Source organism: Dendrobates tinctorius, unplaced genomic scaffold, assembly GCF_039654945.1.
Source record: "Dendrobates tinctorius isolate UK_male_01 unplaced genomic scaffold, ASM3965494v1 ptg000254l, whole genome shotgun sequence".
NCBI classification, from domain to species: domain Eukaryota; kingdom Metazoa; phylum Chordata; class Amphibia; order Anura; family Dendrobatidae; genus Dendrobates; species Dendrobates tinctorius.
In genome coordinates, this window is record NW_027361921.1 from 23,348,903 (window position 1) to 23,366,056 (window position 17,154).

The window sequence follows — 17,154 nt, forward strand, 5'->3', positions numbered from 1 at the left end:
GAACTGTTTAGGGATGTACGTTCAATGGGTCCTCATACAGTTTGCATACTATTGGCAGAACATCTTGATTTTATGCCGATAACTATTCTGTATTGGTTTCTACAAAATATGTGATCAGCCTGTTCGAAGACAGATTTCTGCCAAGCTTATGCGAGCTAATGATCATATTCCAGTTACTTGTTATTGGTATTTAAAAGACATAAGATAAGCTTTATAGAGCATATTATAGATTAAGCTTTATAGTTTATCTTACAGCAATGACCAGGTCTAAGAAGGTTTATGCTGAGCAGTCAGAAGAAGTTTCAGAAGTTCAGAGTTCCTCTCTAAAAGTGGCTTTCAACATGTCATCATTTATAGGACAAAGTTAAAAAGCCCTGGCATAAAACATACCTTAGAGTTCCAGGACATCTCAATCACTCCATTGTCAGCCTCGGAGTCACACTTAGCTTCATGTTTACTCAAGATACCATTTGGGGTCTCCTTGGTTTGTACAAACGGATCCACATCCTTCTGTCTTATTCTGCCTCCCCTAGCCCGATAGTCAGCTAAAATTCTGGCCAAATTTTGGCTGTCTCCCAAGTGATCAGCAATTTTGGTGCTCAACAGCTCATGAGATGGAAGAACCTCAATAGTTTTACCTTGATCACTTTCATTGTTTCCTTGTAAATTAGATAGTTCACGCAGAAGTTGTTTTTTCCTCCGGCTCTCCATCTCTTTCATTTCTTTGTTAAGTAATGGTGACATGTACACTTGTTCTGGAAAATAGTCCCTTGTAGGACACCTCATACCCTTTTCCATTAATAGAAATGGTTCCTTGAAACAAATAATTGGGGAAATACACAAAATGACATCTTTAAGCTCCTGTTTAAATGATATAGAGTGGACTTTTAGCCTGTCATCTGTAGATGTGACTTCTTCAGTTATATACAAGCCAGTATCATCTTGTAAGGGATCACGGAAAAGTCTACGTTCTTTTTTGGGCTCTTCTTCCTCTAATTTCAGTGACACGTCATCTTTGGAAATACCAGGTATGAGACACATTTGAGTAAAGAGCTCGGGTTCAATTGAAACAGAAGACAAATGGGATGAATTTGATAACAATATGGGATGGTCCTGTTGTGCCGAAGACGAGGTTTCAGAACTTTTGCTCTCCAATTCTCCAGTCTCCTCAAAATGAGACCTTTGCTCTATGAACTCTGTGTCCTCACAAGATTGGGAATCTGAAATGACATGTAAGCGATCTGAAGAGCGATCAGTTTCCCAGTTTAAAATGCTGCATTCCTCGCCATTAAAGAGATCTTTATGACTGCCATCTCCTTCATGGCCTTCAATAAGGGACCTAAAGGAGCTACTTTTAGGTAGTGTTGGTGGCATAGCAAACTCATCCATAAGAAAGGAAATTTCCAACTGGGAATGATATGCTGCATAGACCATGAAGATGATTATGTCTTTCACACGTGCCAGCTCATACTCGGAAGCTCCACTTAGCTTTATAGTGCAACCTAAATGTTGTGGACATCCTTCAAAAAACATCAAAGTTTTACATTCATCTGTGTAGGAAAAACAAAATAAAAACGTTATTACTATTTAAAGAAAAACAAGAATCACTTAAATTTTCTTAGAAGATCTAGGAAAGATGTATATCTTTGTACCGTGTACCAATATTTTTCTTAGAAGATCAAAGCATACACATGAGTGAGTGTAACATGGTCTTCTCAACATCATAATTGGTTAAATTGTGAAAATTTCTTCTAAAATAAGCAGCTTTGGAATTTACCTCTATTTTATAGTTATTCATGAATCATCATAAATCATCTATATGTCTATTGCATTTTGCTTGTTGCTACGGATACCTGCCACCTCTGCCGTCTAAAGGCAGCAGTCAGTCTGACATGAAGTGCAACGCTTGCAAACTTTTTGCAAAAGATCTTGCAAGCACTGTCTAATCCCTGAATTTGAGTACACTCACATGGCTATGATTATCTGCCTACTTTCTAGGAAACCCTGGTACTCTTTATTCCACGTGTCATCCGGGAGGTCCTTCCTGTTGTGCCATATGGCCTTCGGTAAGTGTTGTTCCCCCTGACCTGTAGCTCAGAGAGTCTACCTCACCAGGTGAGACCTTACCAGATTCACACAAATTGATCCAAGGAAAACCTGCCCTTCTGATTTTAAGCTGAATCCCCCACAGGCATGTGCCTAATCTCCATACAGGGTTGTTTCAATCTATGGATACATGGTGTATATGCTTTAGTAGAACATATGTATGCTACATACAATAAACAATTAAACATCAGAATTTTGCTACATATAAGCTTAAACCATGGACGTACCATTAGGCAGCGGAAACACTTGTATAGAGAACTTGTTACATGTCCCAAGACGAGGTTTTGTCAACAGTTGGTCCATAGACATTACCAGGTCCCCTTGTGTCATTCTACTCACTCGATCTAAAACTTGCTAGACAAAAGAAAGGACAATATTAGTGCCATACTAGGCATTCTTTCTATAGTTCGATACTATTGAATTTGTCAATACTTCTAAATCTGCAAATGTAAGGAGAAAACCCTGACTGACAGACTTCCGAGCTTGTATACACATGATAGAAAATGTAGGTGCTTTTGAAATGTGATCAAGATAAAGTATAATGAAACTATTTTTTTTCCAGTGGCCACCTTAAAAACACTAGCTACCATTGAGAAAACAAATTTATGTTTCAAAAACTAGATACAATTTAGGCCTAATTTGCCTGAATATGACCATTAGTTGAAACTATTGAAAACTAATGGCCTGGCCAACAAGACATACAAGGGCCCCTTTCCAACTAAAGACAGACAGTCCAATTTACACACTACCCAGTAACGTAGACTAGAGTCTGTGGTTAGAGGTGACACCTTATCCAAGTGCGATTTAAAAAAACATTTCACATAATAAATGTCATCCTTTAATACTAATCGGCCTAATACTGCAAATAGCTGAGAACTATAGGAAACACTGTGTGTGCCCCAGAAAATCAGCCATTTATCCTGCTCAGGGACAACCTGGTGCCTAACTAGGAAAGAAGTGGCGGCACTGATCTGCCCGCATGAAGCCTAGCTAGGTTCTCTTGGACCCAGGGAAAAGATTAAGGCCACATTCATCATTTGCACATTTGAATACTTACTTTTCTTTTATGTCATGTTATTTGTTAACATTTTTTTCTCCGCCGAATTATTCAAAGTAGCCCAAACAGGTTGATGATTTTTTACACAGAGTCAAAGCTTGTTTTTTGTTTTTTTTTAATTTTACCTTTTTGTGTTTTTTTTTAGGACGAAAAGAAAACAATCCTTCAAAATTTTGCACATTAATATTAATCTGAGCAAAAATAAAATTAGACAAATGTTGTACTCCCCTAGGGCATTGAAATAAAATTGTGAAAAAACATTTGCACAGTTTCAGAAAGTCACAAATGATAAATCTGGCTAAAACATCTGCACAATGAAAACTAGATTGTAAAATGAAAAAAAAAAATTGACAAGACCAAGAAAAGTTACCGTAACTTAAAGAAGCAATTTCATTAAATTTTTAATCCTCTTAACATATTGCAGTCATCATATTATATAGCACTGTGCACTTACAATTGCTAATTTTTCCTTTCTACCCAGCTATTTCCTCTCCTTTCCATTAGGTCTATGACATCACGTGATTCATCACAATCTACAAAGTAATATAGCACCTAAGATCACTTAATGCAGGGGACAAAAAAAACTAAAAGCAGCAAGTGAAGAAATGTGCCACTGTTTATAGTGTATGCACTTGGCCATAGGTATACAATTCTAAACAAAAACCACTGCGCTAGGAGGATTAGCAATGAACAGCTCCTAACCACTGCTCAAATGGTTACTGAAAAGTGCAAGCAACCGACACTTAAAAATGTGAAAGAAAACCACCATGGTTACATACCGGTAGCCAGTTTTTCCGGAACCCATGACAGCACACCTGAGAGAGGGATCTGCCCCGCCAGGACAGGAACATAATGAAATATAAGGGGCGGCACCTCTTCCCCGCTTCAGTTGGTTACAGAGAATTGAGAGGACTTCCCGGTTAGTCACATGTTTATCCAACACCACATCACACAAATGCACCCTACTAACGTGCACACCCATACGATGAAAAGGGGGGGGGCGATATACGGGTGCTGTCATGGGTTCCGGAAAAACCAGCTACCGTTAAGTAACCATGGTGGTTTTCCCTTCACCCATGACAGCACACCTGAGAGATTTTTGAGATTCGAAACACCTTAGAGAGGGACCACCGCTTGCAGCACCCTTCTACCAAAGGTTAAGTCAGCAGAGGAGGATAGATTTAATCTATAGTGCTTAAAGAAGGTTGAGGGTGAGGCTCAGGTAGCGGCCTTACAGATTTGCTCAATTGATACCTCTGCCTTTTCAGCCCAGGAGGTCGCCACGGCTCTGGTGTAATGAGCCTTGATGCAGTCAGGAATCGGAACACCACTAGCGGAGTAGGCTACACTAATGGCCTCCGTAATCCATCTGGCAAAAGTCACTTTTGATACTCCGTAGCCCTTCCTGGCACCCTGAAAGGCTACAAATAGGGACTGGGACCTCCTCCACTGGCTAGTCACTGATATGTACTTTAAGAGGGCTCTTTTAACGTCTAGTTTATGGAATTTCTCCTCTCCTGCGTTTTTTGGATTCTCACAGAACGAGGGGAAGATAATCTCCTGGCTACGATGGAAATCTGATACAACTTTCGGTAAATAAGCAGGGTCTGTTTTTAGGACAACCCTGTCCTGGTACACCTGAGTATAAGGTGGATTAACTGAGAGGGCATGCAAGTCACTTACTCTACGGGCCGATGTAAGGGCCACTAAAATAATGGTCTTTAGGGTGAGATATTTTACTGGTAGTTGTTGCATCGGTTCAAATGGCTCTTTCGTGAGAGCTTCTAACACAAGGTTTAAATCCCAGGGAGCTATTTTTTCTTAATGGGATTGGTTTAGACCTCTGACAGGATTTAATGAATCTGGCCACCCATTTGTTTGCTGCTATGTTGCAATTATATAGAGCGCCTAGTGCTGAAACCTGTACTTTAAGTGTATTTACTGCTAGACCTAGCTGCAGCCCCACCTGTAAGAATTCTAGGATGGCCTTAAATCGGGGGTTCTTGGTCCAACGGTTGCCCTAGGAACTGCAGAAACTTATTCCATGTTCTACCGTATATGTTAGTTGTTACTGGCTTTCTACTTTTCATCAGTGTAGCCACCAACCCAGGGGAGAATCCTCTATTTTTTTAAAAGTGACCTCTCAAATTCCACGCCGTCAGATGGAACCCCTTGACTTGCGTGTGGAATACCTGACCCTGAGCTAGCAGGTCTGGAATCTCTGGTAGTACCCATGGATCTGAGAGGGACATCATCTGCAGTAGTAAGAACCAGGGCCTTTTTGGCCAGAACGGGGCTATTAGGATCACCCTGGCCTGATCTTCTCTTATTTTCTTCACCACTGCTGGGATTAGAGCTACTGGAGGAACGGCATAACCCAGTTTGAAATTCCACGGAATTTGCAATGCGTCCACCGCCCATGGCTCTTCTTTTGGGTTTAGTGAACAGAATCTCTTTACCTGCCTGTTGCTTTTATTGGCAAATAGGTCTATTACCGGCTCTCCCCAGAGTTGTACTATTTTCTGGAACACTGAGTGATTTAGGGCCCATTCTCCTTGCCTTAATGTGTTGCGGCTTAGGAAATCGGCTTGTATGTTCTCTACCCCTCTGATGTGTAGGGCCGTTAAAGAGAGTAGGTGTCGTTCTGCTCTGTAAAAAATTTTGTTGGTTTCGTTCATTAAGGAGTGTGACCTTGTCCCCCCCTGGTGGTTGATATATGCCACTGTCACTTTGTTGTCCGACATGATCCGGACATTGCGGCCTTCTAGGCTGGGAATAAATTTTTTTAAGGCTTTTTTTACTGCCCGTAGTTCTTTTAGGTTGGAGGATGCGTTTTGTTCTTGGAGTTCCCAGGGTCCCTGGGCTGCCTGTCCCTTCAGGTGCGCTCCCCACCCCGATGAACTTCATCCGTCAGGATCACATCGGACACTGGTCTGTGCCACAATGTTCCTACTACTAGGTTTGCCCTGTCTAACCACCATCTGAGAGAGTTTTTGACTTTTAAGGAAAGTTCCAGCCTTCCTTCTAAACTTCCTCTTAGAAATTTCTGTGCTGATAGGATCTCTGCCTGCAGTTGACGGGTATGAAATTGTGCCCATCTGACAGCTGGAATACAGGCTGTCAGAGTGCCTAGTAAGGACATCGCCCCTCTCAGGGTCATGTGAGGCTGGTCTATGGCTGTCAAGGTCATATTCCTCACCTTTTCCACTTTGGCCTCTGGTAAAAGACAAATTTGTTGTTCCGAGTCCAGGATGAATCCTAAAAAATATTTGCCTTTTTAGGGGTTGTAGTCTTGACTTTTTGACATTCACCATCCAGCCAAGTCTCTGTAGGGTATCTGTTACCCTTTCCACTTGTTCTGTGCAGTGATGTTCTGAGTTGCCCACTATTAGAAAATCGTCTAAGTAGGGTATTATAATCGTGTTGTGGATTCGGAGGAAGGCTGTCATCTCTGCTACGACCTTCGTAAACACCATCGGGGCTATGGATATGCCAAATGGAAGGGCTCTGAATTGAAAATGCCTGAGGTTGCCCTGGATGTAGAGAGCTACCCTTAAGTATTTTTGGTACTCTGGATGGATCGGGATGTGGTAGTAGGCATCCTTTAGGTCGACTACGGCCATAAAACAATTGTGGTGTAAAAGCTTTATGGCCAAAGTCACTGACTCCATTTTGAAGGTCTGGTTTTCTATCCATTGATTGAGGCCTCTGAGGTTTATAATCGTCCTGAATGGTCTGGCTTTTTTTATTAGGAAGAGGGGTGAGTAAAAACCCCTTCTCTCCTGTTCGCTTGGCACTTCGGTCAGAACGTGTTTGTCCAGCAGACTTAGGATTTCTGCCTCTAGGGCCAACTGCTCTTCTATCCCATTCCTGACGGGGGTCACCACAAACTATGCTCTTGGCCGTTGAAAAAAGGGAAATTTGAGGCCTGTTATTATAATGTTTAGAATTCAGGTATTGGAAGATATACTTTCCCAGGCTTGATAAAAGAGCATCAGTCTTCCCCCCACTGGGATATCGGCGTCATTGTGGGGATTTCTATGCAGATGAAATGGCTCCGCCAAACATGAAACCAGACTCTTTCTTCCTTTTGTCCTCTCATCTTTTCCGATCCCCCGGAGGACGGCCTCGGTTGAATTTTCCCCTCCGAAAGGGCGGTCTTCTTTGATCTCCAGGAAATCTAGGGAAGACCTTCTTTCTATCACCTGCTTTTTCCAGGATGTCGTCCAAATTTTTCCCAAATAGAAATTGTCCATCACACGGAAGAGAGCACAATTTAGCTTTTGTCTGTAGATCTCCAGGACAGCCTTTAAGCCATAATGCATGCCTTGCGGCGCTTGATAATCCTGCCGCCCTCACAGTCAGTCTCATGGAATCGGCAGAGGTGTCAGCCAAAAAAAGCGGCTGCTCCATGTAGAAGATACATGTCTCCCAGGATTTTTTCTCTTGAAACTTTAGATGCGAGTTTTTCTTCCAGCTGCTATAGCCAGATCATTAAGGATCGAGCTGTGCAGGTGCCGGCTATTGCCGGTTTCAGTCCCCCTGCCGCTGCTTCCCATGTATGTCTTGGGTAGGAGTCTGCTTTCTTATCTAGCGGATCTCTTAGTACTCCTGAGTCTTCTAGGGGCAGGGCCGGTCTTTTGGATGATCTGGATACTGCTGCATCAATTTTGGGACCTTGTCCCATATTTCCATATCTTTAGGCTCAAAGGGATATCTCCTTTTTGAGGAGGAAGGAAGGCTACCTGATCTTTCAGGCTTCTTCCTCTTTTTCAAAGAGCGCCAGGATTTTCTCATTAACTGGAAAGGTGCGCCTTTTCCTTTCCTGTAACACCCCGAACATGACGTCTTCTAGGGACTTAGTCGCTTTCTCTTCCTGTAGGCCCATGGTTGTCCTAATGGCCTTAAGGAGCACATCTGTATCCTCTACCGGAAAACACGGCCTGCCCCCAGTATCACTATCTGAGGAGGAGGAGGACATGTGCTCGGCCTGATATTCAGACGAGGAGGAGTCTGATGAAGAACTTGGGGAGTCTCTCCTACTTTTTTTCTTTTTCTTTAATAACATTTTAAGTGAGCCTTCTACCTCGGACCTTATGACTGATCTGAGGTTAGTTGTCAGGCTTGGCACCTCCTCCGCCATAGTTCGCTGGATACAGCTGGCGCAAAGGTCCTTTTGCCAATCTCTTGCTAGGGGGCTCTGGCATATAGCACACTATTATTTTTCTTGCTCACTGCTTTTTTTACCTTTTCCCTAAAGAAATAATAACACACAAGAAGGACCCTATTAATATTGGTCTAACTTTCACGAAGATCACTCACCACCCACAAAGTTGGATACCAGACTCGGAGGCTGTGTTGGAGCATGTGGTCTGCACGCTCTCGACCTCGAGGAATCTCTCGATCTGTGGCTCGGGCGGCTACTGCTTTTGCCGCTTGAACGCCTGCCATGCTTACGTGCAGAGGTCTGCGATGGGGGCAGAGACGGTGGAGATGGTGAACGCTCCTGCTGTGACCCCATTGTATCACCTGGCCGCCCTGCTCCTCGTCCTCCTTTAAGTAGGTGCATCCAGTGAGCTATCTCTTCCCCTCCCCCTTGCGACCACCATTCTTCTTACTGCAGCCGGCACCGCACCAGGCGCCATCTTGCCGTCGCGTCTGTGACGTCAGCCGGCGCACTCCCAGGGTGCACCGCGCCGCTGATGTCAGATGCCGGAAACCGCCCCCGGTTTTCCCTGTTGTCCCAGGGAGAAGGATCGGGCGCTCGCAGGGGGAGGGAGGCACGGAGGAGCGCCACGCTGCCGAGGCCTGCATTACCGCACCCACACGAACCCGGGGCCTGCAGGAGGATCCCCAGGACTGCGCTTCTAGGCCACTGATGGCCGGCGCTGCAGGTAAGCAGACCTGCTCTTCCCACGCCGGGACGGCCCTGGGTCCATCGTCTTCCATGACAGGCACCGCCGCTGTCTGACTGGGATCCCATTCCAGGACAGGAACCCAACTGAAGCGGGGGAGAGGTGCCGCCCCTTATATTTCAGTAGGTTCCTGTCCTGGCGGGACGGATCGCTCTCTCAGGTGTGCTGTCATGGGTGAAGGGAAAAGTGCGGTAGTAATAATCAGTTCCAGTCACACATTCAATTTACCATGGACAGCAGCTTAAACTGAGTACATAAATCACAGCACAAATGTATATTAAAAAAAAAGACTGCTGCGAACATCTGCAGGCACCCAACCAGGGTCTCAGCAAATAAGAAAGGAGTCGTGATGTTACCAGACAAATAAGTGACATGTTTGACATGCGCGATAACAGCACTTTTCTTTCACATTTTTAAGTGTCGTTGCTTGCTCCTTTCAGCATCCATTTGAGCAGTCTTTAGGGTTATCCATTTTTAATCCTTCTAGCGTGGTGGTTTTTGTTTATAAATGTGTATCAAGCGATTAAAAACTGACTAGCACAATCCTTCTAAGCACTATGTAGAAACAGGAAGTCTGTTTTCCCTGTAGGAGTCACGGCAAAAGTCCCTGGCAGGGTGGAAGCAAGCAGCTGGCTGAGGAGTGGAAGAGGGGAAGGATAAATGCAGGGACACCATACTTCATGTTTCTTCATACAGCAGAGAAAAGAGAAGAATGAGCAGGATAGAAAGGCAAAATGCGCAATTGTAAGTGCACAGTGCTATATAATATGATGACTGCAATATATTAAAACTTTGATGGGAGGAGGAATGCTTGTTTTAAGTAAGGCACAAAGTAAGTAATTAATATAACAATCATTATTAGAACCATTTTGACTCGAGAGAAAAAGGTGTAAAGTCTATGATTAATTGCAGGCCCAACTTCAACGCCGTCCTCCACTATCTCCACTATCTCACACTTTAAGGCAGGGGTGGGGAATTTTTTCTGCCAAGGGCTATTTGAATATTTATACCATCCTTCAGGGGCTGTACAAATTGCGCTCTTACTCAGCCCCCAAAGTATGTCCTGATGCTGGCACTGGTGTCAGGATGTAATTTTTCATTGCCCGTGCCTCAACATTCAGTAGTGAATACAGCATGCTCAATGCTCACAGAGCACGAAAAAATTAATGGTCCGGCGGCCATCAAAATACAGCTGCCGGCTCAAGCACTGTAGTACCTGGTAAGCAACCCCGAGGCCAGATAAAAGGTCATCAAGGTTACAGCCCACGGGCCTGAGGTTCCCCACCCCTGCTTTAAGGCACGGTCACACAAAGTGGACATCAGCAAACTTTACCCAAAGTAAATACAATTTTGCAGGTGAAACAGCATTTTTTTTGGGGGGAGGGGAAGAGATGTTTGACACTGCTGTACATTAGTGAGGGTCGCTAGTCTTACTTTACATTTTAATACTTTTTAGCACTATGTGGCACACTATGCTATGCTGATTATTGATAAAATGGGAGTGCAGACGTTGATTCTCCAGGTGTGTTGCAGCTTATGACCATGACTGTTCCCTTACTGGCACTATTATACCTGAGAATAAGAGGCCAGGAACAAAGACAAGCCAGTAGGGTCACCCAGGACTCCATTTTCTCCAGGCAAGAGATCGAGATGCAGATAGGTGCTTCAGCAATCTGTCATTTCATTCTGCCATACAGGACGCTACTTTAAGCCTAAATTAGCCACTGATTGCTGCGGTAGCAGGAGGACACAAACCTCTGATTTGTCCTCACCTGTGTGACACAGAAATCAGCAATCTCTAAGTGTTTTGACCAGATGCGACAAATGGCAAGCATTCATGAGTCCAACCAAAGTCATAAGAAGCCCTGCAGACACGCTCTGGAGTTATTCATTTATCTTTTACCTATACTTGTTTGATTAAAACCATGAAAAGGCTTTAAATGCTAGATATGGAAATAGAAAAAATTATTAATCTATTCCTTATTCATAACATAGAATTCAGCAAGAAAAGAAAATGTCCAGGCATGGACTTCAATCCATCCAGGAACAGGTAAAGCAAGAGAATTCATGGCTGCACACTGCAGCTGATGTGAAAGCGTGTATTACTCATGCATCCAAATTCAGATTTCCATTCTTAGTCCAGCTGAATAAAGTCATTTATCATTTTAGGCAGCTGAATGTTCTAACAAAATGAGTGCCTGCCAGTGTCAGATAAGGAGTTTTGGCTTTATCATTGTGGCCCATGGCTACATTACGCACCGGTTTAACATTGATAGCCAAGGTTATTCCATGTTCCAACAGCATATCTTGTGCTATCCTTGACACTGTCTTTTCCACCAGAACTAGCGTTGGTTGAACATCAACTATCCTTTGGACATAATTCTTCAAAAATTCCCTTTCCTGACAGAGAAAAACAAGAAAATCAAAACATGAACCGAAATACTAAAGATTGTTAACCAAGGGTGAAAAATTAAGAAAAAAAACATCCCTTTTGGTGCATATCAATGTAATATATCAGGACTGAATAAATGGTTCATCAGTTACTGCGGGAAGAGGAAAGGTTGGTTCCTCTCAGTCAGCTCCATAGTGCGGACAGGATGATACTCTCCGGCCACCCACTTCATGCTTTAACAAGATTGACGCCGACTACCAGACCAAATCTAAAGACCAAACAAAGATCTGTAGCACTGCCATCCATCGGAATCAATGACACCATGCCAGATCCTAACATGTAACGTGGTCTGTCAGCGGTCCTGTCAGGCCGCGCACACGCAGCGCTGTAATTGGCACTACAGCATTTTAACACATTTAGGTGACAATTTTGCTTTAGCACAGAAACTCAAGGTCCCTTTATACAACGCGTCACAAATGAAGCTTTAGAATATCAGTTCTTCTTGTTAAAGATGGAGGGTAGTCAATATATGTACATCAAGCAATACATACACAACATTCTACATAGTTCCATGGTAACTACAGTTAAAAAAAACAAAACACATGTCCATCATATTTAACCGAGGAGTGTGAAGGGATAAATGGTTCCATAATGAATGATGCAGTCTGCCCCAAAAGAGCAGGTGTTTCGCTCCTGATCCCAAGTGTAATCTGCTGGATCAGTATTCAAGAACATTTTATAAATTTACTTAAGTATTTGTTATTTTCTTCTCAAAAACCATTTAGACCATATTTAAAACCATTGAACGTTCCCGCTGTGAGCAACTCCTGATGTAGACGATGCTACAGAAAAATAGTTTTTATGGTAACAAAGCCTCCGCTCCTCTGGAGAGTAAACACATCCTTCTCCAGACAGAGGCAGCACCCCCTTAAGGATTTTAAATTAACCCGCTTCTGACCATACCTTTTGTATGGGTTGTTTATGTACTTGTACAAGTTAGCCTCGTTTCCCCCTTTTGACATGTCTTCTCTAGGATAAACACATCTAATGTTAATCTTCCCTCAAAACCAAGATCCTCCATGTCAATTATCAGTTTTGTGGTTATTCTTTGTAACTTTCTGAATTCCAGCACATTCTATTAACTGGTGGTCAGAAATGAGCAAGATATTATTATTATTTATTTATATAGCACCATTGGTTCTATGGTGCTGTACATGAGAAGGGGTTACATACAAATTACAGATATCACTTACAGTAAACAAACTTATAATGACAGACTGATACACCTGCCCTTTCGGGCTTACATTCTACAGGATGGTGGGGAAGGAGACAGTAGGTTGGTGGGTTGAAGCAGTTCCGGTGTTGGTTGAGGCGATATCTCCAGTAGTGGTGAGGAGGTAGCGGGGTCATTGCAGGCTGTAAGCTTTCTTGAAGAGGTGGGTTTTCAGGTTCCATCTGAAGGATACGAATGTGGTTGATAGTTGGACGTGTTGGGGCAAAGAATTCCAGAGGATGGGGGATATTCGGGAGAAGTCTTGGAGGCGGTTGGGCGAGGAATGAATAAGTGTGGAGGAGAGGAGGTGGTCTTGGGAGGACCGGAGATTACGTGAGGGAAGGTATCGGGAGATTAGTTCAGAGACATATGGGGGAGACAGGTTATAGATGGCCTTGTAGGTCAGTATTAGTAATTTTAACTGTATACACTGAGGGAATGGGAGCTAGTGAAGAGATTTGCAGAGGGGAGAAGCGGAGGAGTAGCGAGGAAAGAGATGAATTTGTCGGGCAGCAGAGTTAAGGACGGACTGGAAAGGTGCTAGGGTGTTAGCGGGGAGGCCACAGAAAAGGATGTTGCAGTAGTCGACGCGGGAGGTGATGAGGGCATGCACAAGCATTTTAGTAGATTGAGGGTTGAGGAAAGGGTGGATTCTGGAAATATTTTTGAGCTGGAGGCGACAGAAGGTAAAAAGCTTGGATGTGCGGTTTGAAGGACAGGGCAGAGTCAAGGGTTACTCCAAGGCAGCGGACTTCCAGTACGGGGGAAGCATGATGTTGTTAATTGTGATAGGTCAGGTAAGAAAGATCTGTGAGATGGAGGAAAGATGGTGAGTTCAGATTTGTCCACATTGAGCTTGAGGAAGCGAGAGAAGGAGGAGGATATGGCCAATAGAAATTCCTGGATTCTGGACAGCAAAGAGGTGACGTCTGGGCCAGAGGTAGATATGAGTGTCATCAGCATTAAGTTGGTACTGGAATCCGTGGGGACTTTATGAGTTGCCCCAGGCCAAGTGTATAGATTGAGAAGAGTAGGGGGTCCTAGAACAGAGCCTTGGGGGAATCCAACAGAGAGTGGGTGGAATGAGGAGGTAGTGTGAGAGTGGGAGATGCTGAATGTGCGGTTGGAAAGCTATGAGGAGATCCAGGATAGGGCAAGGTCTTTGATGCCAAAGGAGGAGAGGATCTGTAGTAGGAGGCAGTGGTCAACTGTGTAAAAAGCAGAGGACAGGTCTAGAAGCAGGAGTATAGAGTATTGTCCATTCGCTTTGACTGTAAGTAGATCGTTAGTAATTTTGGTCAGGGCTGTCTCAGTGGAGTGATGGGGGTGGAAACTAGATTGTAGATTGTCAAAGAGCAAGTCCAGAGGAGGTTGCACTAACACTTTGCATGGTGGTAACATTACATCTCCTCCCGCAATTCCTGGCGTCTTTTAATATGCGACTAGCCTACTGGCTTTAGAAGCCACTGATTGACATTGCATACTGTTATTTACTCTGTGGCCTACAAGTACACCCAGATCCTTCTCTACAAGTGACTCTCCTAGTTTTACTCCTTTAACATTTGGTGCCCACGTATTATTACATAATTATTGCAGAACTTTACATTTATCCACATTGAAACTAATCCCAAACATCAGTGTGTCCTAATCAGCCTGTAATTTATGCACATCCTCCATAGACTTCACTATATAACAGTTTGGTGTCACCTGCAAAAATAGAAACACCATTAATCCCATCTTCTAGGTCATTAATAAAGTTGAACAATAGTGGAGCCAGCACTGAACCAGGGGGTACATCACTTATATCTGGCCATACAATCATTAAGAGTAGTAGTCCTTCCACACAAAACTCTGGGTCGCTCTTGGAGAGCATTTTCCATCTGGAGTACCTGGAGAGAACACAGACAGGACAAACTCTTTTCAGATGTTGTCCTTGGTGGGATTTGAACCCTGGACCCCAGTGCTGCAAGGCTGCAGTGTTAACCACTGAGCCACCATGCTGCCCGCGGTTTCAGATTAGGTGACCAGAGTCCAATTTTCAGTCCTTCACATATCTGGATTTGATTCTCTATGACTAACCTGAAGGACGATTGGATCAATGCATGTAAACTTTGTCTCTTCTCGGTACAAATATTCAATGGAGCATTTTAACAGCAGAATTTTTGGAGCTTTAATGCTGGGATTCATCTGGAACAATGAAAACAACAGTAAGCACAGGCAAGATAACATCTGTACAGATGGCAGGACAGGAACGACATTACCTTTCTGTGGCAAATATTTTTGGTACAGACAAAACCATTAACCACCATGGAGTCGGATTTTTTTCCACCAGGGATCTATACAAAACACAAAATAAATATATGTAAAACCGAATGTAGGGTGAAATCTAAACCATGTAGGTGTACACCATAATAAAGAATCGCCATTCTGGAAAATAATTTCCAGTTTAATAATGTTGAAAGAGAAACATGGAAGACAAACATACTGCTGACATTTTTTAACTAAAGGAGAGGCAGCTAACAGGGGACCAAAAGCTGCTGGGAAATGAGGAAGATGCGACTTTTGACTAATAAAACGCTTTAGAAGTTTCACAGTCACAAACAATGTATTGTGCGGCACTGATGGTGTGTGTTATATCTGTAGAACATTTTCCTGCAATTACTTTTTTCGGACTATAAGACACACTTTTTAGTAAGACACAAATCTTGTTAAAACGTGAGTGCGTTTAATAGTCTGAAGGCAGATTCCTATTATCGAGTAGAGAGTTGATAACGTGTCCTTTCCGATCACTGAGAGAACTGCGCACTCTACTCCTGCCACACATTGATTAAGGTGATCTGTGCAGGGCACATCCTGAACATCTGGAGGACCTTCCAACCTACTAGCTCAAGGACCTTTCATGTCATGTGATCAGTCATATGAATGGAAGGAACTGCAAAATGAGGTAACGAATAATGTGTGGTCGTTTGTGAATGTGGCAGATCTAAATATGTAAATGTGCATGTGGCAGAGCTGTATATGGAAATGTGCATGTGGCAGAGCTGTATATGCAAATGTGCATGTGGCACAAGATAAAAAGTGCAATGCCTAGCTCCACCTCAGTAGGTTTACAGAGCACAAGAGAACCTCCAAAGTTAATGAATACACATATACAGTATAGACAATTCTTAAAATTTCCACCAAAAGTGAATAAGAAAAACTAACCCATCAACCAGAAGGTGACCATCTTAATAATGAGAAGGAATAGAAGGGTGCTGTCATAGGTTCCGAAAAAACACATTATCAGTAAGTAATATATGTGTTTTCCTGTCAACCATGACGTCACCGAGAGAATTACAGAGAAATAATAAGAATTTGGGAGAAGGGTTTTGCAGGCTGTGGTCCCTCCCTAACGTAAGGTCAGAGGAGGCCAATAGATCTAGTCTATAGAGCCTATAAAAAGATAGAAAGGGAAGACCAAGTTGCCACCTTACAGATTTGCGCGATAGAAATGATTGCGCTCTGCCCAGGATTTCACCATCGCTTTCGTAGAGTGGGCTTTCAGATTTTTCAGCACCGCTATATCTGCCCCCGTGTAGGCCATCTTGCTGGCCTTTCTTATCCACCTCATAAAGGTACCTTTTGAAACCCATGAACATTTCTTAGGACCCTGAAAGGAGATGAAGAGCGCCCGATCCTTCCTCTAGGACTCTGTAGAAGATAAATATTGTGGGGCGTAGCCTAGCACTCATGTGAGCAGACTGCTCCTGTGACCTCTCTGCTATATATCTTCATTTATCCTGTTCATAGGCCCTCTGAAGTGCTGATAAGGATCCCAGCTGGTGGAGGAGGAGAGTGAAGGCAGCTCCTGACATACATGCTGTGTTGTGGTAACCCAAGGTCATGGGAAAAAGACGGCAGCAAGATGCCAGGACAGGAGCAGGGAGCCGGGCTGCAGCTGACAGCCTGTAGGCTGGTGGAAGGGCAGATGAAGCAAATGCCTCCTATGCATGGAGACTCGAGATAGCAGTTTGGAGAAGTTTGCAAGGCTGGAAGGAACAGCAAAGGTGATGTTTGAAGGGGGAGAAGGGGAGACCGAGGAGAAAGAGAAGGAAGACTCAAAGGGAAATTTGGTACAGGAGGGGTTAATGGGTGAGGATGAACGGCAGGAAAAGGAAAGTGTGGAGCACGAAGACATTGTGGAGCCTGTCATAGGGGAGCCCACATTGAAGGATGTGTATGACTTGGTCAGATTTTGTAAGACTGCACTAACAACCCTTACACAGAGTTGATGGTGTTAAAGAAGAAATGTCCAGCATGAAGGCAGCCATAAGTAAAGCTGATGTCAGGGTGGGGGCAGTGGAGGAGAGAGTGAGTGGGCTGGAGGATCAACTTTCTAAAATGAAAGTTTCACACTCAATGTTTGCAGAGA

The 17,154-nt window shown here is 43.6% G+C and overlaps 1 protein-coding gene across 4 annotated transcripts in view; it reads right to left on the reverse strand.

Moving 5' to 3' along the window:
- The window catches only part of PIKFYVE (phosphoinositide kinase, FYVE-type zinc finger containing), a 603,254-nt gene that overhangs the window by 371,299 nt on the left and 214,801 nt on the right, over nucleotides 1–17,154 (reverse strand). For 3 of the 4 annotated variants that reach the window (XM_073558214.1, XM_073558213.1, XM_073558215.1), the window contains 5 exons: nucleotides 15,005–15,079; nucleotides 14,823–14,930; nucleotides 11,338–11,478; nucleotides 2,334–2,460; nucleotides 391–1,550 (listed from right to left, as the gene is read on the reverse strand). In XM_073558214.1, coding sequence (XP_073414315.1) covers nucleotides 391–1,550; nucleotides 2,334–2,460; nucleotides 11,338–11,478; nucleotides 14,823–14,930; nucleotides 15,005–15,079 — 1,611 coding nt within the window. Of the gene's footprint in view, nucleotides 1–390; nucleotides 1,551–2,333; nucleotides 2,461–11,337; nucleotides 11,479–12,275; nucleotides 13,952–14,822; nucleotides 14,931–15,004; nucleotides 15,080–17,154 lie in introns of those variants that run through there. The other variant, XM_073558216.1, reaches the window with a different exon arrangement.